Raw genomic sequence first — 26,215 nt, forward strand, 5'->3', positions numbered from 1 at the left:
ATCCAACCTGAGCCTCCCCTGGCCCAGCCTGAGGCCGTTCCCTCTGCTCCTGTCCCTGTTCCCTGGGAGCAGAGCCCGACCCTCCCCGGCTGTCCCCTCCTGGCAGGGAGTTGTGCAGAGCCAGAAGGGCCCCCTGAGCCTCCTTTTCTCCAGGCTGAGCCCCTTTCCCAGCTCCCTCAGCTGCTCCTGGGGCTCCAGCCCCTTCCCCAGCATGGTTGCCTTCTCTGAACATACTCTGTAAATGTCAGTTCTACCCTACAGATCTGGTCTCACCTCATGACCTTCAGCCTCCAACTCATCCCATAAGGTGCATCAGAGAAGCTGCCTCAAATAGTGTAAGTGCTATTAATGGGGTCCTTGTGTCAAGGAACACAAGAAACCAAAGAAAGATGATTTTTTTCCTAGATATAGCTAAAACGAAATTGCAGAGCTCACTGCCATATGCTGCCAAAACCAAACCATCTGGGGCTGAAAGCATGGTTAGACCAACACCTGATTGGCTGAAGTTGTAGGATCACAGAATGGTTTTGGTTGGAAGAGACCTTAAAGCTCATCCCACCCCCTGCCATGGACAGGGACACCTTCTGCTACCCCAAGGTACTCCAAACCCCATCCATCCTGGCCTTGAACACTTCCAGGGATCCAGGGGCAGCCACAGCTGCTCTGGGCACCCTGTGCCAGGGCCTGCCCACCCACACATGGAAGAATTTCTTCACTGTATCCCATCTTCCCAATATCCCAACCTTCCCTTGTCCTGTCCCTCCATCCCTTGTCCCCAGTCCCTCTCCAGCTCTCCTGGAGCCCCTTTAGGCCCTGGAAGGGGCTCTGAGGTGTCCCTGGAGCTTCTCCTCTCCAGGTGAGCACCCCCAGCTCTCCCAGCCTGGCTCCAGCCCTTGGAGCAGCTCCATGGCCTCCTCTGGACTGGCTCCAGCAGCTCCAGGTCCTTCCTGTGCTGGGGCCCAGGACTGGGGCAGCTCTGCAGGTGGGGTCTCACCTGAGTGGGGCAGAAGCAAAGCCCCAGTTGTCCCCCAAGCTATCCCCAACCTGCAAGCACACAGGTGAGGCATGGGCAGGGTGACAAGGCACAGCCCAGAATCCGAGCAGGAGCTGGTAGAGAGCTCAGGATCTGCGGCCATCAAGTCTGCATGGGCAGGCAAGGTGAGCAACCAAGATGATATCTGGGCAGTCTGGTGAGATGGGGCAGTGCAGCTGGGGGTCACTGCATGTGCCCCAGCTGGGCTCTCATTCCTCATGGGAACAGGCAGTTTTCTTAAGAAGAGAAACTTTCTGTCCTGGCATGAGAGGTTGCAAGATGTGCCTGGAAAGGTGACAGAGAACACAACCCAGCCTTGCCCAGTTCCAGGACAGACTTGCCACTGGGAAGCATTCACCAAGGCACTGGATAAGGGGTCCCAGGTTCAACACCACCCCACACCTGTGCAGAGGAGTAATACCCATCTGAGCCATCAGCCCTGCCCATGACCTGACATATGTCCCAAGAAAAGCTAGAGTGGTGATTGGGATTTCTTGTGTCATGGGTGATATTACCAGCCCTGGTTGAAATAGCTCCTCTATTAAAAGCAGGGAATGGGACTTGTTACCCCCACTGTTGCTGTAGACTGGGGCAGAAGTCCTTCCTCAGCCCCTGAATGGTCTTCAGCTCTGTGAACATGGGGATGATGCCCATTTTATTCAGCTCATACCCAATACTGGATGAGGCCCCATCAGAGGCAAAGGAAATCAAAAAGCATCTTCCTGAAAGACAAAGCACTCTGTCAGTGTGTCCTCAGTGCAGCAAAGTCATGCTGGGGGAGCTGTCAGTCTCAGCCAGTATGGAGAATATGAGAGAGCTTGGGGAAAACAAACAGCTCCAGGGAATGCCACTCTGTGCCACTCCAGCTGGATCCCCTGGGGAGCTGCCAAAGCCAAGTCCAACTATCCCACCAGCAGGACACGAGATACAAAGCCAGATTTTTGTGGGTCATAGGCAGAGCTGAGGCAGCACCTGGGCAACTGCCTCCACCCGGGCAGTGCCCATCGCCCTAGGCCACTCTGGAAGAGCCCTGCCTGGGGCACTGGGACCTGAGCAATCCCAGCCACCTCTGCCCTCAGAGGAGAACCTGGGGACAGAAACACTGACATTTGCCTTTTGGAACCTGAGATGAGACTTGCAAGTTCCCATTGCTTTGTGGATCCAGAAGACACATAATGGTCCCCATTCATCACTGTGCTGGAGTGTGCACATCCTGCTACTGTCCCTCCTGGTCATTCCATCTGAGAAAAGCTTTGCAGTGAAACCAGGAGAGACCAAAAAGAGATGTGTTAGACTGGTGCATTTCAACCCAGCTGAGATCTGAAAGACTGGAAATCCAAGTGAGCTGGGCACAGCTGGGAAGTCTCCAAAGAAGAGGTGCTTGAACAATCTGGCCAACATGCAGAGGTGACCCAAGATTTTAGAAAGAATCAGAAATGACACAGACCCCAAGAATAGTATTGCTTTAATTTATAGGGGTGAAACAAATTAAAAATATAAATCCTTTTGTTTGGCACTCAGGGTAAAACACTGACTGCTGGGGAAGGAGTCAGCCCAAGGGAGACCCTCAACCCCTACTCCACTGGGCTGATGGACACTGGGCTGTGGCTGGCCAGGTCCACTCCTGAGCTGGAGACATGGCTCTTCAGCATGGGGCAGGAAACAGGACAGCAGAGCACTGGGCTGGGAAATGCAACCTTGTCACTATGCTGGACAAGTGCCAGACAATGGACAACCAGAAACGTTCCCCAGCTACTTTTCCTCAAATAACATCTCAGCAACATCACTGATCCCATGATATCATTAAGGAAAGGTATCCCAAGGTTGGCTGGAAGGGTGGTCACTCAGCCCAGGGCTGCAGCTGAGCCATCACAGCTCTCAGGTACCCCTGCTACACACTCCAGGAATGGGCCAAGAGCTGCCAGTGCTCCAGCCCAAACTGAGCCCAAGAGACAGGGAACACACTCCATCCCCTTGGCTGTTCTAGGACAAGAGATGCTGGGACAGGGACTGATGAGCTCCAGAACCCTCAGTACGGACAAGGACCCACCTCTGCTGGTGGGGTTGCACAGGACCAGCCTGGACAACACAAACACCAGCTGCACAGAGATTACCCAGTGTAACCCCATCTCCTGGCCCACCCAGATGCTCCCTGGAGTGGGAGTGCACAGGGAGAGCTGTAGCAAATGCTGCAGCCATGCAGGAAGGGAGCAGATGTCAGGCTCCACAGGGATGCACATTGGAGCTCTGCTGGGAGAAAAGGGAATTTTGAAAGGAGCATCATGCATGAAAGCACAGGAGCAACCAAAGGCACTCATGCTGCTTATGGGGGTGAGGGATGTGCATGGTTCAGACCCTCCTGGGGACCCTCAGCCCGATGGCAGCATCCAGAGCCATATGGTGCCCATGTCCACTGCCAGTGCCAAACCCCACACTCTCTGTGGCCTGCCTTTCCAGAATTCCACAGCAATTGCAACAGCAGAGCCCCAGCCCAGCAGACACAGGGGCAGAGGAGCCGTGTGAGATCCTCCTGGGAAGGTCAGTGCACAATGCTAGGTTCATCCAGGTCTCAAAGGGAAATGGCTGAGCCATGGGGTTCCCACCAGGCCGTGGAGCTGCTGTCCCATCTCCCCATGGCGAGTGCAGCATCAGGAGAGCACAGCCATCAGCAGCGTTAGGAGCCTTTCCCTGTTAACCAGGACATGTCTCCAGTTCTAAAAGAGAGGAAAACCACAATGCTGTGAGGGGTTTCTCAACATGCACAGGCAAATGCTCTTAGTGTCCCTCAGTGCTAGTCCAGTACTTGGTGTCCATCCCAGCACCCTGTTCCCTCCTCTGCCCTCACTCACCTGTCACTAAACTGTCCAAAAAGTCACCTGCAGATCCTCAAATCTGTGTAGAACTGAGCTCAAATATTTTATTTATTTATACTTAAAAGCAGCCCTTCAGCTGAAAATCCATGGAAAGCCACCAAACCCCCAGCCAAGCAAGATCCCAGCCAACAGGATCTGTGCCTGATGTAGCTCCTGGCAGCTCCAGCCCTAACCCCCATGTGAAGGGGTGCAAAACAAAGACACCTCCCCATGTAACCAGTGTCCCTACATGGGAATTACAGACATGACCCAGTCAGGTGGCCAGCTGTCTGTCGTGCAAGCCCCTCACATTCAGCACACTCAGGACCCCAAACCGAACGTACTTGCCATGACGGACAAACAGCCTAAAGTTGTGAAAGCAGCAGTAGACAAAGAGAGAAAAGACATTCAGATTTAATCTGGCTTCCTCCAGCCCCTTAGTCCCATCACAGGGCCAACAGATCCTCCCCATCCCTGGGATGTCCACAAGATACCACTTCCCTCCCAGTCACAAAGTGGCACAAAGTGGGACACCAGCAACCATTTCCCAATGAACTGGGGTGATGGCACAAGAAATTCTTCCCTTTGAGGGTGGTAAGACCCTGGCATAGGCTGGGCAGAGAACCTCTGGCTGCCCCATCCCTGGAAGTGTCCAAGACCAGGTAGGATGGGGCTTGGAGCAACCTGGGATAGTGGGTGGGAAGGGGGCAGGGGGTGGAACTGGACAGGCTTTAAGGTCCCTTCCAACCCAAAATATTCTGTCATTTTATGAACCCTGTCTCAGCTGAGGGGGGCCCCTGACATGTTCCCCATCCCAGGAGTGCCCAAGGAGTCTGAGCTGGCTCAGAGCTGCCTGGGGGTTGGGAGTGTTCCTCTCCCTGAGCTTTTGAAAATACGTGTTTTTATTCCAGATGTGGAAACACCCCTGCAACGGGGACCCTCAGCAGCTCTGATTCCCACTCTAAAGGCTTCTTTCCAGCTGTTATCACCTCCCTGGCATTTGCCTTCCAGCACCCACCCTCAGCACAAAGCTATGCTCTTTCCTCTGCATGACCTTAAAAACAAAGTGAAGGGAGAAAAATGCCCTTTGCCTATGAGCTCCACTCCAAGGAACCAGAGGCTGAGACACAGCCTGGCATCCTGGCACCACCAGCTCCTGGGCTGGGTTGTGCATCGGGAGTTATTCAAAGGCTACACATCCAGTCCCTCTCTGCAGGTCTCCTTGACTGACTGGGTGCCCAGGTGCACCCCAGCATCAGACACGATGTGCCAGTGCCCAAAGGCAGGGAGTATCCCCATCCCATCGTGTCTGTGCAATGATTTGGGTCCTGGTGTTTAAGACAAACCCCCTGTGTGTGGGGGATGCCAGGCCTGGAGGCAGCTGGGAAGCAGCACAGGGGGGATGGAAGGGTATGGAGAGGGATGAGTGGGAAAGGCTCAGCTCTGCCCAGCACCCCACGGCTGTGCTTAGCTGCTGCCCTGACACTGCCACTCTCCACTGTCTGTCTACTTACTCCACATCACGCTTCCGGATGGTCCTGCCAGCAGCCAGGACCTCAGCCACCTTGGAGACAATTGGATCATAGTTCATGCTGGCCACAGCCACCACCTCGTCACTCCTAGGGCCAGGCAGAACAGAGCAGTTAGGGCAGACTGGATGGCCACAGCTCCACCACCCAAAACCCACCATGATGAACAGAAGAGGGAGGCAAAGAGGAACACTCCAGAGCCAGGCCTGATCCCAAGGTATGAGCACCACAGGGACTGTGCTAGTGGCTGGAACAAGGATCAGGAGAGGCTACAGAGTGGCACAGCAGACCCCACTGGTCCCACTGATGTTCATGATGATGTGGTGGGTATCACAAAGTGCCTGGGTGATGGAGATAGCTCTGGCACCCTGGCATCTGTGGGATAACAGCACCAAAGGTAGATCTGATGGTGGATAAAAACCTGGACACCATGAAGAATGGCCAGCTGTGATCCCTGCACTGCTGCCCTGTGCAGGGGGAGTAGAGAGGCAGGTGGTCAGGATTTCCCTGTGGAACACTCATTTGGGATGCTCCACATCCCCTTTCCTGACCCTCACCTCCAAATGAGCAGAGTGCCCTGCTGTGAGCTGCTCCACGGACACCGGGACAGCTGGGGTGTCCAACCCCTGGGTCCCACAGCCCCAGCAATGAAGTCCCCATGTATATGGGATGTCCAGGTTGGCTGACTGTTCCCCTAGCAGAATCCAAATGCAGCCTCAAAGGCTGAGTGGAAAACAAATGAAGCAGAAGAAAGAGGATGTAAAACTGCTAGCGGAGCTTTGGCTAAAGGTCACTGGCAAATGAGAAGGGTGCTTCTCATTTGGGGTTTGCCAAGGTCAATCCAAGTGTAATCCTTCAAAGCCTGACTCATGAAGAGGTAATTGAATGTACAATGTGAGATCAGGGAAGATGTGTGGGTAAGATTTAAAACTCTGGTCATATTCTTGAATAAACTGAAGAGTAGAAGCACCCACTAAACAAAGATCTGCTCTTAAATCCACTGCCAAAGTGCTCTGAGATCAACAGAGCAAAGAGCAGCTGGGATGGGAGGGATGTGTGGTAATTCCCAGGACAAGGAGAGCAAAAGTCATGTTTCAGAGGACTCTTCAGCCCTGTGCAGCCATGGGAGTTAAAGCCATCTCTCACACCTGTTTACAAAGCCATGGGGCAGCTCCATTACAGACTGTTTAGTTTCAAAAACTCCCATTCCTCAATAAGCTCATGGCAAATAAAGGAGAGCAGTTTCCTGAGCAGAGTCAGCTCCCAGATGGGAAACACAAAGTGGTTGGAGAGACCTATCCATCAAAACCAGGGGGAGATATGCTGTTCCAAGCAATGAATAACTGAAGTGTGCTAGGGAACCAGATGTATTCCCACCAGCTGCCCACTGGCTGAGCCTCAAACCCAGACAGTGCCCAAAGGGGCCAGCCAGGAAGGCGAATGCAGCCCAAACATTTCTGTCAGCAGGACATGGGGTAGCTGCTTCTTTTGCAAAGTAACGCATGAGGTGCTGGTGAGCTGGAGCGTCCTGCATCAGCACAGACTTTTGAACACTTTGTCAGATAAATGGGAAAGCCAGGAGGAATTCCTCTTTTTCAAAAGGTCCTCAAAGACAACGAGAATTCCCATCCTGAACCTGGGATTTGGAGCAATCAGAAGTCTTTGTGAAGACTGAGGGGAGAGGGAAGCACAGTGCATTTGTTTACATGGTCTTCCCTTCCTTTTCAGGGTTCACCATAACAGAGGTGGGGAACCATGAAGAAGACAATTCCCCTAAGGTCTCCAAGATCTTAGGGGCAGGAAGACATCAGTCTGTTGTGAAGGCAGTGTTCCATAGGGATATCTGCACAATGCTGTCCCCTAAACCTCCCAGCACAGGCCTTTTATTGACCTCTATACAGCTCTGACAAAACAGCTTTCCTCTTCAAACTCTGGGGCAAAAGAAGCCTTTTTGTGAAAGCCAATGCTGAGGACAGGCTGTAGGAGTGGGAGCCACCAGTAGTTCCTTCAAAAACTAAGGAGGACCAGGAGGAGAAGGGTCCAAACCACAGGGTGGGCACAGCAGAAGAAAGCAGGAGGAAATGGTCAGCTTGGGACTGTCCTCAGTCCAAAAGCATTAGCACCAACTAGAAGAACCACCACCAAAAAAGAAAGAAATACTCCAGTGGCCTTTCACAGATAGGAAGCCAAGCAACAGGGGACATACTGGCTGACCCCCACCAGCCAGTGCTTCCCAGTACCTCCGACTCTCAGCATGGAATGCCATCCTGGTACCCACACGCCATCTCCGGGAGACCCTCCTGGGTGGCAGAACAACACAGTGCTCATCAGGGACCCCCAGCGCTGCCCACCAAGCCCAGGTCCCCTGGCAGCCCCTGTCCCTTGCAGCCACCATGGCACATAAAGCGTGGGTCCCTGGCATGGGACAGGGATTATGCACCTTGCTCAGGGCATTCCCTTTGAATGGCCTCCTCAGATGTTTAATTAAAGCAACCTGATGTTTCCTTTCTAATTAGCTTGAGATAAAGAGATAAAAAGCTCTCATATGGAAAAGTTGCAGGAGGGGAACACTCTCATAGCAGGTCTCCCCAGCACAGGTGGTGCCTAGTCACAAACCCACCTCTTTAGGCAATTTTGACCAAGGTTCCAGCACACTCTGAGCTGTATCCAGTGTGTAAAGGTCCCCAGGTGCCAGTTGGAGCCCTTCCCTGCAGGAGGTGTTTACCCAAGGTGTGCAGGTACCAGGGGGAGCAGGGTGAGCACTGGGGATCTCTGGGGTGATACAGTGAGCCCCATACCTCTTCAAGCTCAATGCACACATCCAGGTGCCAGGCTCCATTCTGGAGCAACATGGGCAAGTGGGTGAACCTCAGGGAGGGAGAAGGCATGGGGTACATTTCAGATGGGACAGAGGGGCAGTGAGATGATGTCTGCAGAGCCAGAGCTGGCTTGTGTCCTGAGCTCCCTCCTGATCCCTGCCTGGATGCTGCTGCCAAGTAGTTTGATGGCTGAGCTGGGCAGCCCTTTTCTTCCCTGGTTTCCCTCTCCTTATCCTTAATATTAGAAAGCACTTGGAGAAACCCCTCTGGTTCCAGCATGAGGATGTTCTGTAGCCACTGGTTTCAGACTGGGATGGACAAAGGCAATAGAAGAATAAACAGTAGCAAACATTTTTGAGATAAATTCATGGTGCACTGACTTTCCAGTCTAGACAGCCAGCACGGCTCCAGAACAGCTGAGGCAACACATCCCAGCTGCCAACACATCTCAAGAATGCATTCCCAGGTAGGCTCCCAAGCCGGGGGAGAGCTGGGTTTCACCACAGATGTAACAGTTCCTGAGTTCCTTCAAACCTTCACAGCTTGTGATAGACAGAAGAGTTTTTTGAGCTCAATTTGTCAAACCAGAAGCAGAAATAGTGCTTCTCTGGACAGAGCACTCTGTCCAGTGCTGGTCACAAATCATTATATGGTGATGATATGGGAAAGAAATATTTGATAGGAATTGCCAGTATAAGCCATTGTCTGCCCAGAGATTATGAGGACAAGGGATAGAGACACCAGGTCCAAAGACCAGTTTAACTTGTACAATCAGAACATCACCTGCAGAGGTGAATAAAACTGACTGACAGAAGTTCTGGCACACCTATTTTCCAGCCTAGCAGAGTATTCTCAGGTGAATGTCTGTGTAGGAACATGGATAAGAGAAACACTTACTTGGTATAAAATGCCACAAACTTCAGTTCATCTAAATCTCCCTGAATGACAACATCATCGAATCCTTCCCCATGGCCTGAAAAGCAAAGAAGTGGATTCAGCAGCAATTCCTCCAGATCCAGCTCTAAGACAAGGTGTTTCATTCCAGCACTACATGGAGAACATCCTGCAGTGACCAAGAGACCAGCATCAGGAGATGCGGGTACCGAAAAACACAGAATCACAGGAGAGTTTTGGGCTGGAAAAGTCCTTAAAAAACCTCTTGTTCCCACCCTCTACCACAGGCAGGGACACCTTCCACTACCCCAGGTTGCTCCAAGCTCTGTCCAACCTGGTCTTAAACACTTCCAGGGGTGGGGCAGCCACAGCTTCTCTGGGCAACCTGTGCAGGGCCTCATCACCCTCACAGGGAAGAATTTCTTCCCAATATCTAAATTAAGTCAATCCTCCATTCTATTTTAGAGAAGTCCACTTCATGGCAGATGGGTGTCAGAGACACTGAACCCCCTCAGAAGCCAGGCAGGGAAGCAGCCCTGTGGCAGAAGTTGGTGGGGAGGGTTCCCAGTAAAGGACATGACCCTGGCTTCTCTGTCCCAGGACACCTCCAGCAGCACAAACTCTCAGCAGCCCCAGGGAGCCCCTTACCCGCATATCGGATGCTCTTCCCAAACATAGCTGTCCACAGGTACGGCACAGTGCTGATCTCCGTGCCGTGGGCCAGCATGTTCAGCGCGGCAATGCGGCCTGCAAGAGAGCACTGGGATGGGGGAATTGCCATTCCAGGGCAAGCTCCATGCTCTGCCCTCAGGTCACAGCATCACAGAGTAAAGTGAACCAGCAGTCACAGAGTACAGGAAAACCAAGAACTGCTTCTGAGAAAACCCACACAGCAACAAAGACAAAGCAGGAAATACATGAGGATGGACTCAGACTCCTTCCAATGGTGCAGCTCCTACTCATCACCTCCACTGCCATGAGCCATGTATACCCATGGGACTCTTTCCCCCCAGCTTGTGCAATAGTGACAGGGTTGACAGTGTGCTGAGCTCCTACCCCAGATGGGGATGGGATAGGCAAACCCTTGAAGGGCATGGAGACTGCTGGAGTACAGTCCCTGCTGCAGAAGCATATCTGGACAAGGGAGAGGTGTCCAAAGACTGAATTCAGAGCTGTGGTTCCAAAACCTCTCACCCAGGGCACAGGAAACCTCCCTGTGGGACTGTGGCCATGAGGGTAGCCCATCACACCAGGGGTTCCAGGCTGACAAGAGGCGAGAAGGGTCGGAGCTCTGCTGAACGCTCCTGGGCCAGCCTGGCAGTGTGGGAAGTCCAGCTGGGAACCTGAGCCCAGGCTGGCATTAGGATGTGAGCTCCTAAAATGTCCTGGGACAGGGAGTAGAGCTGGCTCCCACAGCAGTGCCAGGGAGCAAAAGGAATATGGGAAAGCCTGTCCCTGGGCTCCTCTGTGCTGGTGATGAGGCATTGTTAAGCAAAGCCTGGCAAGAATGCTGACAGATGAAGGCACAACAGGCAGCATAAGATACACATGCTTCAGAATGTTCAATACAACCACCCAGTCTCTCTGTGGGCAGTTGTCTCATTCTTGCCCTGGAGGATTTGGAAATTTCCTAGGAATCTGGAAAAGGCACTTTTCTGCAAAGTACCTACCATGCATGTGGGCCATCTGCCAGTGGGGAACATTCATCTTCTTGTTATTCCTCAAGGCCAATGGAAATGTGACAGCATCTCCAGCAGCAAAGACCCCTGGGATGTTGGTCTGCATCATCTGCAGGGGGGAACAGAGGTGGGCATCAGTGGGGTTTGAGCCCTACGTGAACAGAAACTCCAGAGCTGGAGTGGTCCAGAGCTGCCACAGTCCCTCAGAACACAGAAAACCTGGACTGTGGGACCCCCAGAAGAGATTTCATTCAGCTTTCTTCACCTTCAAATGAGAACACACACATGCAGGGACCTATAGTATCACCCAGCTAGTGGGTTATCCAGTAAAAAAACACATTGACTAGTGTCCTGGAGCCCTTCTCAGAAGTCTGGGGTTTGATGGTGTTTGCAGATAGAGCCCAGCTTATTGCAGGGATGAGCGCTGCATGGCACTGAGCCCCAGCCTCCTGACTCCTTTGCCCAAGGCACCAACACCCACCAGCTCCAACACTACTCCCATTGCAGTCACTGGTGGTGGGGAGAAAGGATGAGATCTTTTAGGATCCTTGAAAAGATGGATCTATCTCAATTTTTCCCCCTCTAAATATCCATACCACTCCAGGACAGCTCAGAGCCAGACCCTAGCCAGAGCATCCAGGTCTGGGGTTTGCACACCCCCACTTGCAGAGACGGAGGTCCCAGGCACTCCTAGTGATGCTCCCAGAATCTCGGCATCTCACAGAGTATCCTGAGATTAAAGACAACCACAAGGGTCATCAAGTTCAGTTCCTGGCCCTGTACAGGCCAGCCCAAAGAATTCAAAAATTCCAATTCTGCCAATCTTGGCAAATAAAAGGCCACAAAAATCTCCTGTGATAGCAGTTTGGAGCCCCAAGGAAGCTCATCCAGAAGAGCTGACCCAGCTCCTCCTCCTCTCCCTCCCACAGGGGCTGCCCCTGGGCTCACCTTGTTGACCACAATGAAGCCCTTGGAGTCGATGTTGATGCCACTCTGCTTGAGGAAGGCTGTTGCTGGGACTGCACCTGGGGGGAAGCCAAAGGCCACTGCTGCAGTGTCTGGTGTTCCACAGCCTGGGGGCTGATCCTGAAGCCTTTCCCCTGTCAGGGCAGTGGGGCTGCCCCCAGGGACAGGCAGCAGCTACTCTGGGAGTGTGGAGCACGATCTGGTAGCCTACAGAGCCCCCACTGCATCAGCCTCTGATCCCTCAGGATCCCTGTTCTGCCCAAGCCACCACAGTGTAACTTGTCCACTGGCCTTTTCAAGTGCTTGGAGATAATTTTCAATTTAATTCTCTTTTATAGATACTTTGAAAAAAAAATATATTTTAAATGGAACCTTACAGTCTCCAGCCAGGGCTCCTCAGCCTCACCCCAGTCTGTATATTTCTTTCACCTTCCTTTTACTTTTTTAATATTTTTTTTTTTCACTTCCAGCCTTTTCACAGATCAGAGTAATCAATAAAAACAACAAAACCAGGATTAAATTAGTTCTGTGATTCTTCCAGTCCACAGCATTTTAAAGAGGGAAGGAAAGGGAATTTTTTCCCCCCCAAGTGTAAAGGGGAAAAATATCATATTCTATGGAGTATTTTATTTTATAGTATGGGATACATTTTTTGATTGCTGTAAGCAGTAATTAACAAGAAAAAAAAACACATTAAAATTCAGTTTGGGGAAGTTTTAATAAAAAATATCTTGAGAGGATGAAACTGCTTTAAATGTTTTTTTTTTCCTGGGAAAAAAATGTATTACTTCTGAAATATATATTTTTTGGATTTTGTTGTGGGGGCTCTAGAAATGCCTTTTTTAGATATGCAAACTCATGTGTAGCAGTGCAGCAGGACTCACAGACCACTGCCAGTACCCCTGGCTACCCAGCCCAGGGACCTCCTGATGCCATGTCCCCTCCAACTTCTTCTCTGCCCTCCCTTCCTGGCTCTGCACCCACACAACCCTTACCAACACCCACGACACAGACGTCAGCACGCAGCACCTTCCCACTCTTCAGCACAACCTCCTTCAGCTGCAGGAGACACAAGGGGCAGGGGGCACATCAGAGTTATTTTAGGGACAAAACCTCTCTGTAGCAGCAGGAGGCCGAGCTGGCAGCTCACCTCGTTTGTGAAACGCAAATTGACTACAATTCCTTAGAAAAGCAGCAGGAGGTGAGTGGGAGCAACAAAGACACCCCACACACCACACTGGCATACATTTGCTCCTGGGGGCCAAATCCAAGAATATGAATTTCGGGGATAGGAAAGAGGGGAGAGCAAAACCCCACTAGGAAGGGAATGGCAGCTCTGGGGGATGCCACAGCGGTACCCCCAGGGAGCCCCTGCCCACCACTTACCTTCCCCTCCTGCTCCCGCAGCTCTGACACCTCTGTCTGCATGTAGAACTTCACCCTGTTGTTCTCAAACATCTGGAGGGAGGGGACAAGGGACAGAGCAGGGGACATCAGAATCCTGAACCATCCTGGTCCTGATGTCCCACTGCCCCCAGCACTGCCTTGCCCACCCTGCAGACTTGCCTTGACCTGCACTGCTAAGGGGATAACATCCCCAAGCTGGCTCTAGAAGAAGGTGCTTCATAGCACGTGGACCATGGCAGGGAAAACAGCCCATTCTCACTGACTACTGCCATCACAGCTTTGTCAATAAATGTGAAGTAAATTAATTAGAGCAATAAATGAAACAAGCAAAATCTGCTGTTACCAACCCCCCCAGATGGGAAGGCAAGGTCACCTTCATGACAGCACGGCCAACCCTCTCCCCAAAGAACTTCTTGAAGGGAACATGCTCCAGCTCCACCAGGGACACCGAGTGCGCCCTCTCTGCGAGGTAAGCGGCCACCTCCATCCCTGGGGAAGAGAACCAAGTCCAAGCAGCCACATTAACCCACACAGCACAGACCTGTGTCCCTGGCTGCAGACAAGGAACAACTTTACCCACTCCAAGTGGGGAGGCTGGAGCTGCACTCCTGGGAGAACTGGGGAGTCACCAGACCTGATCACACCAGGGATCACACCGATTCAGGTGTTCTTAGATGTAGGTTTTAAAGACCAAAAGGGGGAATTGGCTATGAAATCCCAAAGTGCCCTGGTAAAAATATGGAACAAGGGACCTCAGCCAAGGGAAACATTTGTCCTACGGCTGGGACAACCTCAGCTCTTGGGAGCAGCTGTTTTCTCCCATCAGAATTTTGAATTTCGGTGCTGGGAATTGCATTGGAACCTCCACCAAGACATTTTCTATCTGCGGGGTTTTTTGGAAAAGAATCTTTTTCATGACCTGCAGTTTGCAATTGGCTCCCCACACCATATGGTTTTCTGTAGATCATATTGATTCAACCATTAAAAGCAAGTTTATCTTTTTTAAAAGAAAAACAAATAATGAACATTTTACAATAAATTCCCTGACTATATATTCCCTGTAAATAACCATTTACATTTAAGGCTTGCAGGACCCACTCTTATTTTGTTAGGACTCACAAAAATTTTGTTGGAACCATATCAAGCAAAAAGAAGAACCATCAAAGAAACAAAGACTTTTCCTGTGCATTTTAAAAATTCACCACACTCCTAAAATGTAAAAGAGAATGAGCCCACAGGCTCCTACCCACCAAAAAGACTCTCCTGACTGAAGCCAACTCTAGACACACTAGCTTTGGACCCACGTGAGCACCAGTACTTGTCTTGACATGTGCTTTTCAGACTGGGACAGAAATATCTGTGTCCATGCCAGCCCAGCCTCTTTGAAAAATCAATTTCCTCAGCACAGAAATGTCGTTACACGCACCTGGGGCTGGAGGTTGGACTATCCCACATCCAATTTCATGGGGATGTTACCTCTAACTGGGCAGTGACAACCAGGGCAAGGGACTTTTCCCCTCTGCAGGCAGAGGTGGAGGGCTGGGACAGGGACACGGGCCAGGCAAGCACTCACCCAGGAAGGACGCTCCCACGATCACCACATTCTTGCTCGTGGCCAGCTTCACCACACGATTGGCATCTTCAGGCGTCCGGATGTTGAAAACGTTTTCCATCTCCTTGCCTTTGCAGCTGAGAGTTTTAGGCCTGGAAAACACTGAGGGTGATACAGCTGCTTTTCCCAACTCTGTTCAGAGTTCAGTGCCCAGTCAGGATTGCAGACACTCTCTTTGGGGCTCCAAGAACATTCCCAACTTTCCTTTTTTTCACCTTTCTCTGGGCTGGAGACATAACATGGAAAAACCCAGATGCTGTTGGCCAATGGTGGAGCAGGGGATGCTGAGCAGCCACCCCAGATCCATCGCGGGCTGGTGTACCCACAGCTTCAGGGGAGCTCCTTCCTGGGGCAGTGCAGCCAGCACAGGACAGGCATTGCTTTACTCTACTTGCTATGCTCAATTACTGGCATGTCATAACATTTTTATGACATTTAATGGGACATAGAAAACTCACTCTGTCCTCCAGCAGTCCTTTGGAGTCATATATTGAAAGTTTGATAAGGCTCTGCAGATGCAGAGAGCAGAACTCTCCATTCCCATGGGCACACTTCTGATGCTGCAGCAGCTTAACTGTGCCCTCCCCAGGCACTTACTGGAGCCCATATATTTTTAAATATCTGGCCCCTGCATACCTGACTCACATCTGGAAACAGGACAGAAGATCCTAAATATTTTTAAAAACAATTACCCAGTATACCCGGAGCTTGTGCATGAGAATTTTGAAATTATTGCCAGAGGCTAAATCCTCTTTTGAACCTAATTGGGTGGCTGGTGCATATGGCATTTTGGCTGTGATGCTGTACAACCTAGTACCAGCTATTCACACCTTGTGGTACTGGCTATGACTGGTGGCACTTTGGTTTCCAGTTTAAGTCCCTGCTTTGCCTGTTCTACAGCATCCTTTCCCCAGATCATAAATTATGCAGGGGCTGCATTTCTCCTACTTCATTTTACGGCTTGATGTAAGGAACACAAGGAAGGAGAGCCAGGATGCCTCATTTTCAGCTTAAACTGCCAATTTTCACAGACCTCCAACTGAAAACAAACTAATCTACTACTTCCAGGGCACAAGTGACAACAGCAATCCAGGGTGATGCTCGGCATCCCAGCACATCAATACCACCTTTCCCTATGGCTGGACCAGGTTCAGTCCTGAAAATTCCTATCCTGGGGCCAAGGCTCCCAAAGGGCCTGCTAGAATGGGGCAATAGCAACATCTAATAAAGGCTGCAACAGCGAAGTGTTAAGCTTTAATTACTGAGAAAGATCTTAAAGGTTGGCAGAAAATGAAAGATGGAAATTCAGAGGGATGACGGTTGTCAGGGCTGAGTGTTATCAAGCAGTGAAAAGAAGAGCAATGTGACAGAAAATGCCCTCAAAAAAAATTAAGATATTTCCACTTTGGAGCTTTTGTTAAAGAAAATAAGTTCAAGGTTCTGTTACCACCACTGGAAGTGTCCAAGGCCAGGTTAGATGGGGCTTGGAGCAACTTGGTCGAGTGGAAAGTGTTCCCTGGCAGCAGGGGTGGGTCTGGATGAATTTTAATATCCCTTCCAACAAAAACTATCCTGTGATTCTGTGATTCTATAATATATGATGTAGATATATATGAAATAGATAGATGATGATATATAGATGTAGATACATACAGACATTTCCAATATCTTTTGTGTTCCTTGGCTTTTCCATACTCAAATTCAGTGCTCATATTCACCTGCCACATTTCATCCCTTATCCCCATGCACAAGCTCCTCACATTCCCAGATAAAACAGTTTCTCTTGATCTTTAAGATGTTTGTCTGAAGCTTACATGTTTCCTGTTGCTATCAGCAGCTTGTTGTATTCCATCTTAAACCCATCCTTGAACACAGCTATCTTGCTCTTGATATCCACAGCCGCCACCTAAAATCATTCCTAAATAATGTTAAGGGAAGAAATCCCAGATTTTCAGCAAGGTCCCAGCCCAATCAACTTGTCTGTCAGGTTTTAGTACTCCATGTTAGTTTTAGTTTGTTAGTTAGTTGCTTATTGTTAGTCTGTTAGTTTTAGTCCCCCGCTGTCCAAAACCTCGCCAACCCACAGCATATATATCCCTAGCTGCCTTTTCACAAATCCTTGAAGGTCTCCCAATATAAATAACATAATGGGGAGAAATATTTAATCCATCATTGTCTGCACTGTTTAAAGGCTGATTATCCTTATCAGATGGTGCCCGGTTCCCGAGATCCACATGAGGAATGGCAGGTAGCACACGATGGTCACCGCAGATGGCCACACCATGGTCACACCCAGCATGCCCTTCCTGCCACTGGAGCACTGCATTAGCTGTGTTTTGAACAACCACAGGCAACTTGCACTCTGGGGCAAAAAGAGGGGGGCTGGAGGAGACCAAACATTCACACAGTGGCACACAGTGAGCCAAGAACAGAGACACATTCCCTAAATACAGCCTTTGCATACCAGCACTTTCCTTCAGGTACACACAGGACTCTCCTTACCTGCATTTCAGTCAAGACTTCGATGTCATAGGTGCAAAAGAACTCCTTGGGGCGCAGGGCAATCTGCTCAGGGTGGGAATCCATTGACTGCAAAAAGCCATTTTTCTGTCAGCTACTGTGGGTTGAACGGGTGAGTGGAGAAACAGCTGCTACCAGCACAAGTCAGCACTTGTTGCACGGGTTAAGGGAATGGCTCTACAGGGCTGGAATAAAAGTCTGTTCAAGTAGGAGTCGTCACAAGAGGCTGGTCTGGGCTGTGGTGCCTTCTCTGCTGGTTCGGCGTGGGGCTGGTGCTGAGTGGCTGAGGCAGGACCACAGCAAGTGCTTTGGAGTGTCAGCAAAGCAGCCATAACTGCAGCCCCTCCCAGCATGAACAGGTTCACAGGAGCAAGAGAAAAGCCTGATTTTACAACACAGGTGGCAAGGCCCTGGAATAGGTTGCCCAGGGAAGCTGTGAAAATGTTGGACAGAAGCAAAACCTGGTCTAGTAAAAGGATTCCCTGCCCACAGCAAGGGGGTGGCATAGGATGACTTTTAAAAGTCTCTTCCAACTCAAACCATTCTTTGATAATTTGAAAAACAGCCAGTTACCAGGGCAAATGGAAGCTAGAAGAGCAGTAAGAATAAGCAGCATTAATACACAAGGATACACTTTAAAAAGTACCCAATTTATGCTGCACAAGTTCCATCAAATGCTGAAGCAAGGGGGTGGGGCCCATATCTGCACATGTTCAGCTGCAAGATAAAGGTTCTTGCTTTTCCCAGGCTTCCCTGGTCACTGGGGTGAGATGTACATCTTCTTCACACACAGGGTTGAGCCCATGATCATCCATTCTCCTGACTCTGTGGACACAAGCTCATTCAGGCTGAGGACAAGCTGAGCATCAAGTGACCTGTTGAGTGTGCAGGCTGCTCCCTGCTGGTGTACCCCTTCCTGCCTGCAGCATAGCAGGAACAGGCACAGGTGCCATGCTCAAGCCCCACTATAGATCAGCACTGGCTCAGCACCAGCATCTACTCATGCCACACAGGGATGATGTTTGGGCTTGATCCAGGAGCAACAGGGGATGCAGGAATCAAGGGCTTTCCTATTCACCCATGGAGATGGATGTGCAAGATCCTTCTCCCTGGAGGTGACCTGGTCAGGGGCTGGAATGAGCCCGACAAGACACTCCCTTACTCTGACTTCAGACAATGCTCTGCTCAGGAGAGTCTGGTGTTACAGGACTCGAGGCAGGGGCAGCATCATATAGGTTTTACTGCAAATTCTTTGATAATCCACATTTACAGAGAGAAACACCTCTCTGTGACAGTGTGTAAGGAGGGCAAGGCAGAACAGTGCACAACCACTACAGCTTTTTCTGCTGCTTGGTGCACTCAGGACAGTAACAGATGTGGCAACACACAGGGAATAGGTCATGGGCCAAAGGGGGCAAAGGGAAACAGTCCAGCAGGACCTGGAGACAGACTGATAACAGGGCAGGGCAGGGCAAAGGAAGGGCAGTGCTGCAGTTTCAGGGAGCAAGAGCTCTGCTGCTTACAGAGTTAGCACTCCTTCTCCAGTGGCTTGAACAGGCTTAGTCCCACTCACAACAGGATTAAGGAAAATTTCATTTTTTCCTACCCTCTTCCCAAAAATTCTGCCTTCTCTTCCATGGGCTTTGTGCACCTTCCAAAAGCAACTACAACCAGAGGGGTCTAGTAGAGGATTTAACAAACCATGTACAACATCTCTTGCATGTGAAATGTTCTTATTATTTAACAGAGAGAAGAACAGCCATCTAAGACTCATACGTGGGGATAAGTGTTTGGAAGAGCTGTCTGGCTGGGACAGGGGCTCTCAGATTCTCTGAGCAACCCCAGCACAACCCCTGTGATGCTTGGATGCAGGTACCAGGCAACTGCTCCTCACCCCAGGCAGGACTCACAGAAGCACAGAAATGGTCTGAATGCTCCCAAACAGCCATGTGCATGTTTGCCTGTCTTTGAAAATCCCATTTCTGGGTGCTGGAAGCAGAGTTAGATGCTGTGATTGTAGTAGTCCCCACCGGTAAGCATTCCTGACATGAGGATTAACACATAGTTCACCTTACGTTATCTCCAAGCTCCAATGTCAAATGCTGCTGTCCAACTTGAGCTGCTGTCTGACATCAAAGAAGTCTCAGGAATCGGCAGCAAAAGAATCTGATTAAAGATCATCCTGTGTCTATAAACTGGAATGCAAAATGGGATGTGTGCCAGAAAAAGTGACCTTTGCACTTCCATCAAATTATCAAGTTGTGATGACAGTTGAGAATCATCGAAATTACGGCACAAAGCATCCCTGGGCAGCAAGAGACAGGCATTAATAAAAACCCTGGTAGACAGCACCATTTTTTCACATGCTCCATCTCACTGCCTTAAAGATTTTGATCCAGAAACACTTTAAAAAGACCCATCCAGGTACAAGTTGGCTAAGACAGCTACCATTAGATCTTGAAGAAAGCATCATATGAATCATGGAATGGTTTGGGTTACAAGGGACTAAATCATCTCATTTTGTCTCATTTCAGTTTGCAGGGACACCTTCCACTAGACCAGGTTGCTCTAAGCCCCATCCAACCTGGCCTTGGACACTTCCAGGGATCCTAGCTTCTCTAGGCACCCTGTGTTAGGGCCTTACCACCCAGACAAGGAAGGAAAGGAAGAATGTCCTTGTTTTTCTCCTGGAGTACTCTTATATCAGTTTGAACAACTCCTTTTTTGTGTTTCATATTTCAGTCACAAAGAGGGAAGAAAATTCAAGGGAAACAGAGACAGGAAAACTAAGGAAACAGAACCTTGCTGCTGCAATGAATAATAGCAGGGAAAGGTCCTAGAGCAAATTTTAAAACTATGGAGAAATGTGGCATACCCAGAGTGATACAAACCTTACTGAGCTTTGGTCTGTCATAGGGCAAGTGTCTGTCCATGGTGCACATCACAATTCGGTCAGAGAAACCCTCCTGGCGCAAGGTCTCTGCACAGACCAGCCCAGCTGCCCCTAAGGGAGAAGGAGACCAGTGACAGCCATGTGTATGTGGCCTTGGGTGGTCTGTGCCCTTTACTGCTAAACCCACTGGGGCTAACTCCAAAACTGCCATCTTCACCAGCCCTGTCCTCACTTCACAGCATTTCCTAACTCAAACAGCTCACATGGGTTGGAGCAGATGCATGAGGCAGGAGAAGGGACACTCTGTCTATGGACTGTGACATTAATCTTCCTGTCTGTCCCTAAACTGTCACAAACCCTCGAAGAGCACACCTGAGGAATGATGCTAATGCCTACACATCTCTCACAAACTCCAGACCACAAGCAGCTGCTCAGACCCTTGGATTTCTCTGGTCAGGGAAGGGTCTGCACACCCTGTGCCTGGCTGGCACGTCCCTTTTTCCCTGACTGAACTGGTGAGACTGGAGAGCTCAGGTGAGAAGTCCAGAGTCTCTTCTCAGCCAAGGAAGCCTCACTCCATGATAAGTGTTTTTAGGGACACAGATTCTGTAACACCACTGAGAGAAGATGGACCTGGACCATATCATGGTTTGGTCCATCAACAAGACCCTCCCACTGATGGAGCTAGGGGACAGTGGAAGAAGACACAGGTGGGTGGACATCCTGTGCATGCTGCCAGGAGCATGATGCTGTGCTGATGTCAGAATGACCCTCACAAATGCAAGGGACTGCAATCAATTGCTCTCAGCTCTGCTGGGCATGGCTGGATCTCGGTCCCTGACACAGGGCTCAATGAGCAGTCTTTCCCCAACACTTCTTCCCCAAAAATCCAGTTTTGAAATCTCCTTTGGTGTCCACCAGAATACACTCTGGTCTTTAACAGACCTGTGAATTTATCTGGTAAAGCCTGAGAAGTTTCATCAGCAGTGGCTAATGCTGTCTTGTGGAGTGACCTCACTGAGGATTGTGATGAGTGTCCAGACCTGCTGTACACCAGGACATTCCAGCTGACCTCAGGGAGCAGCATGTTCCATCCTGGCATTCAGTCAACAAACAGCCAGGGCACAAGGAAGGGAAAAATGTCACCCAGTCAAGCTGGTTTTCCCCTTTGCTGAGGCTCTGAGACACACCTTAGATGATCCCAATTTCCACAATTTGAATCTGGTGATTCAAGACCTTGAGACTTATGTAAAGATAACCCATGTGCCAAGAGCAAATCTTTCCTCCCAGTCCCAGGAACAGAAGCTCCTGTCCTCCTCCCACCCTCCATTTCACCACAACATGGCCCAGCCTTGGCATCTAACCCATTCCAGAAACTTGGTAGATGGGCTTTATCCCATCAGGCTTTCTACAAAAATGGCAATACACAAATTGTGGACTGGGACAAGAGGAAGGTGGGAAAGGAAAGGGGAAGGGAAAGGGGAATGGAAAGTGGGAAGGGAGGGAAGAGGGAAGAGGGAAGAGGGAAGAGGGAAGAGGGAAGAGGGAAGAGGGAAGAGGGAAGAGGGAAGAGGGAAGAGGGAAGAGGGAAGAGGGAAGAGGGAAGAGGGAAGAGGGAAGAGGGAAGAGGGAAGAGGGAAGAGGGAAGAGGGAAGGGGGAAGAGGGAAGAGGGAAGAGGGAAGAGGGAAGAGGGAAGGGGGAAGAGGGAAGAGGGAAGAGGGAAGAGGGAAGAGGGAAGAGGGAAGAGGGAAGAGGGAAGAGGGAAGAGGGAAGAGGGAAGAGGGAAGAGGGAAGAGGGAAGAGGGAAGAGGGAAGAGGGAAGAGGAAGGGAAGGGAAGGGAAGGGAAGGGAAGGGAAGGGAAGGGAAGGGAAGGGAAGGGAAGGGAAGGGAAGGGAAGGGAAGGGAAGGGAAGGGAAGGGAAGGGAAGGGAAGGGAAGGGAAGGGAAGGGAAGGGAAGGGAAGGGAAGGGAAGGGAAGGGAAGGGAAGGGAAGGGAAGGGAAGGGAAGGGAAGGGAAGGGAAGGGAAGGGAAGGGAAGGGAAGGGAAGGGAAGGGAAGGGAGCTTGACAGCTTTGCTATTTTTGGCAGGGAGCTGATATTTACTGGGAAGATGGAAGAACTTATTTTCAGAGAAGCATCTCGAGGTAGGAACTTTGGAGCTACAATGGGATGAAACAGTGCAAAGTACAAGAGAAAAGGTTATATCAACATCATAGGGACCTGAAAAGATTTTACATTCATCATCTGTGGAAATCAGGGGTTGCTGATGTAACTGGGAAGGGAATAACAGGAAGAGGATTTGGGCTTCACTCCAAAACATGGCAACAGGGAACTACAAAGCTCCACAGGGACCACAGGGCACCTTCAGATCATTAGCATGTAGAACAAAAAGGTTCAGGAAGACCCTCTGGTGTGACCCTTTGCACAGGGAGGAACACAGGAAAGGTGACAGAGGGTACAGGGCACAGAGACACACCCTCCTTGCATCCCTGCCTGGGAGGGGACACACACAGTAGTTCCAGCATGTGCCACCCTTACCTGCACCAATGATCAGCACATTGGTGCTGCTCAGGTTGTAGTTGCTCAAGGAGATGCACTTTGCCATCATCTTTGTCCTTCTCTGTGTCTGAAGAGCCTGTGTCACCACCAAAAAGAAGAAGAAAAGCAATTATCTTTACTCAGCATTACTGTGGGCAGCCAGGCAGGGATGGGGACAACTGCGCAGTGTCATAAACCAACTTGGATCGGAAAGGAACAACCCCACCCTTGTACTGAACGACTCCAAACCCCTGCTCATTCAAATGCCATTCCAACATCCAGTGCACTACTCCTTACAAGGTCCAAAGGAAAAATAAATCCATCATCTTCTGCAAAGCCATGCAGCTACTCAGAGCTGTGGTGGTGGTGGGGTAATAGAAAAAGCAGGTGTGTCCTCGTGCAATTCTGTACCACAGGTGAGACAAGAACGAAGCTCTGTCAGGAATTTTATCCTGAACCTGAGCAGAGCTTGTACACCTGACATCCAAAGCTGATGGACTTGTCTGATCCATCAGGGCACAGGCATGGACATATGCCGGTGTAGCCCTGTTACACAGACCCCTTGTTCCCAGGCATTAGAGGCCAAAATCTGTTCCTGGTAGAGCAAATAGACTCAGTTTCCCCTCATCTCATCCCCAAATCAGGTAGAGTTGAAGTGCTGCTATTCAGATGACATCTATGGATCTAACCCAAGTGCTATAATGGGCCCACTGGGGCTCTGAGCCACTGGATTTGCATAACAGTGCATAAAACCATGCATCAAAATAACTCTTTTCATGGAAAAAAGATGGCAGTGGCCTCAGTGGGCTTCATTCTGCATCCCATCAGGGCAGAAGAGCCCTTTCTACCCCTGCAGCAGGTAGAGCAGGTAGAGCTCCTGCTCTCCAGCAGGAGCTGAGGTGTGGGCTCAAGAGGGTGCACAAGTGGACTCTGTCATCACCATGCCAAAAGGCTGGTGGAAGAGGCCTCTTTCCATGGACCAGCTAAATTAGAAGTTGCTCTGAGCTTAAGGAAACATAGGACAAAGGCAGGACAAACACCTGTAAGACCTGAAAGCATGGACAGCCTAGGCCAGGTATCCAGCAGCTGCAGGGAGGCTGGGTGGGAGGGGAACCCAACACCTTTGCCTTGCTCCACTTGTACCTCCATATGAACTGTATACTCACACATCCCTCTGCCCAGAACAGAGGATCAAAGATAAGCATTTCCCCCCACCCCCATGCGCATAAAGCAAAGCATGAAACCATTAGCCTTAATTTTTGGATGTCAGTGGCCCCTCACCTGCTTGCTTGCTCGGATGTATACCTTCTCCTTCTCAATCTTCACCTGAGGGTGACAGAATAGTGCTGGTTTGCAGAGCAGCAAGGGCTCCCTCTGGGCAACAGCTAAGGAACAAGGGGTGGTGGAACAGGTCACCTGTAGGAGCAGCTGAGGCCATGGCAGGGCTCATCCCAGCTCGAGGCTGTGGGATCTTTTGCCTGATATCAACCACTCACCAATGCTCAGTGTACAGCCTGATTTCTACCCCAAGCTTACATATGTTATCTCATTCCCACCCTACTCCTGAGATCTCTCTGACTGGGCACTCCCAGGTTCCCAGGAGGTGTCTGATGCCTGTGGGTGGGTGAAAAGGAGTTTCAGGAAGGAAGGAACTGCTCTCCATTGGAGACACCAGCACATTCTTGGAAAATATTTATTCCATGCCATATACAATGCTACTTATCCCAATAAAAAGAGGAGGACTGGGATGGTTCAGCCAAGAGAAGAGAAGGCTCCAGGGATACCTCAGAGACCCTTCCAGTGCCTTAAGGGGCTCCAAGAGGGCAGGAGAAGGACTCTGGGCAAGGACCTGCAGTAACAGAACAAGGGGGAATGGGTTCCCACTGCCAGAGGGCAGGATCAGATGCGGTATTGGGAAGGAATTGTTCCCTGTGAGGATGGGGAGACCCTGGCACAGGCTTCTCAGAGAAGCTGTGGCTACTCCATCCCTGGAAGTGTTCCAGGCCAGGTTGGAGTGGGCTTGGAGCAACCTGGGATAGTGGAAGGTGTCCCTGCCCATGGCAGGGGATGGAATGAGGTGGGCTTCAAGGTCCCTTCCAACCCAGAGCATCCCGCGGTTCTGTGGTTTCCTCTGCTGCAAGGACAAGGATCTCACCTGGAACCTGGGTAAACTATCCAAGCCGGGAAAGTCCTCAATGTCACCTGTGCCGATATTGAAGCAAGCTCCATGCCAGGGACAGCGGACTCTTCCTTTGGACAAAACCCCTGCAGGGAACATGGCAGAGCAGGGTTGGTGCTGCCCTGCAGCTGCCTCCCATCCCGTGGGATGGCACATGGCACAGGACACATGGCAGCTGATGTGGACCTGGATAGACAACAGTGGACTTTTCTGAACATGCACACTGGGCATGTTTGGGACAAGCTGGGATCCCTTATGAACAATTCCTTTTAAAATGTCTTCGATGGCAGGGTCCTCCAGTACCTCTGGGCACAATTCCAAAGCTGTCTGCTCTAGGATATAACTTCACTCTCCAGCCAGGATGGGGCTGCCATCCCCAGAGTCTCATGGTCATCCTTACAGCTCCCACTATTACCCAGAACAAGTGGTGCCTCAAGTACTGCACCATTGATTTAGAGTATGTATGTTCCAGAGCAGACCCTGGCACAGCAAGGCACTTGCACATGCTTGGGAGGCACATGCCCAAAGCCATGTATTCTTTTCTCTAGGTCTTGGCTCAGAGGCTGCTACCTCTTTCCTCTTCAGCTTTCCCTGCTACAACACCGGGGCAGAGCATAAGCCGCCATGTGGCCATGGACTGGTCTTGAGCTTGTGTCTCTGCTTGCTGAGGCACAGCAGTGCCACATCTCATCACCACCATGTGTGGGGCACAGGAGCAGCCCCCCTGCACCTATGGCTGCAGCAAAGTCTGCAGAGAGATCCCTGTGTGACAGCCAGTCTGGGGAATGCACCACAGGTCTCTGAAACGGCAGTGAGCTCTCACCTCCAGGGTAGCGTGGGGCTCCTCTGCCCTGCTCAGGAAGCTGCTCACCCTAGGGGAGGGGCTGAGAGCATGGCTGCTACACACAGCACAGCTGCTGGGCCAGCAATGCTCAGAAGACACTCAGAAGGATGGTCCCCTGTCTTCCCCAGGATCCCACCTCCAGTGAAGTGCCCTCCCAACCCCAGTTTTGGTGATCCATGCCAATAAACAGCCAGGCCAGCACTGCCTGCTGCCATCGCTTAGGCTTGGAGCAGAGACCTGCCTGAAGCCTGTGCTGAGAAAGTGCCAGGATGCATATTTTTATGTCCCAAGATGGGAAACCACTCCACCTCATCCCACTTCATGTCAGTAAGTGATAATGAGCAACATTCTTTTTGCTACTGAAAGGATCCCAAAGAGAGTTCTCTTTCCCTTAAACTAGAAGCCCAGCCCTGTGATCAGCAGTGGCAGCTGCAAACCAGAGATGGCAA

The 26,215-nt window shown here is 50.6% G+C and overlaps 1 protein-coding gene across 8 annotated transcripts in view; it reads right to left on the reverse strand.

The window, feature by feature from the left end:
• Positions 1–2,524: 2,524 nt before the first annotated feature.
• The window catches only part of AIFM3 (AIF family member 3), a 50,545-nt gene continuing 26,854 nt past the window's right edge, over positions 2,525–26,215 (reverse strand). For 2 of the 8 annotated variants that reach the window (XM_088064969.1, XM_088064970.1), the window contains exons 5-21: positions 24,899–25,008; positions 24,025–24,069; positions 22,744–22,840; positions 20,203–20,315; positions 17,294–17,380; positions 16,606–16,697; positions 14,753–14,883; positions 13,553–13,668; positions 13,159–13,230; positions 12,768–12,831; positions 11,755–11,831; positions 10,798–10,915; positions 9,776–9,874; positions 9,131–9,206; positions 7,655–7,714; positions 5,400–5,504; positions 2,525–4,250 (exon numbers count right to left, since the gene is read on the reverse strand). In XM_088064969.1, the coding sequence (XP_087921095.1) occupies positions 4,160–4,250; positions 5,400–5,504; positions 7,655–7,714; positions 9,131–9,206; positions 9,776–9,874; positions 10,798–10,915; positions 11,755–11,831; positions 12,768–12,831; positions 13,159–13,230; positions 13,553–13,668; positions 14,753–14,883; positions 16,606–16,697; positions 17,294–17,380; positions 20,203–20,315; positions 22,744–22,840; positions 24,025–24,069; positions 24,899–25,008 (1,553 nt within the window). In that variant the 3' untranslated portion in view covers positions 2,525–4,159. The remainder of the gene's footprint in view (positions 4,251–5,399; positions 5,505–7,654; positions 7,715–9,130; positions 9,207–9,775; positions 9,875–10,797; positions 10,916–11,754; positions 11,832–12,767; positions 12,832–13,158; positions 13,231–13,552; positions 13,669–14,752; positions 14,884–16,605; positions 16,698–17,293; positions 17,381–20,202; positions 20,316–22,743; positions 22,841–24,024; positions 24,070–24,898; positions 25,009–26,215) is intronic. The other 6 variants (XM_088064971.1, XM_005524540.2, XM_088064974.1 and 3 more) reach the window with 6 other exon arrangements.

Source organism: Pseudopodoces humilis, chromosome 20 (genome assembly GCF_049639895.1).
Source record: "Pseudopodoces humilis isolate 2021_Gansu_Grassland_sample_001 chromosome 20, ASM4963989v1, whole genome shotgun sequence".
Lineage (NCBI taxonomy): Eukaryota > Metazoa > Chordata > Aves > Passeriformes > Paridae > Pseudopodoces > Pseudopodoces humilis.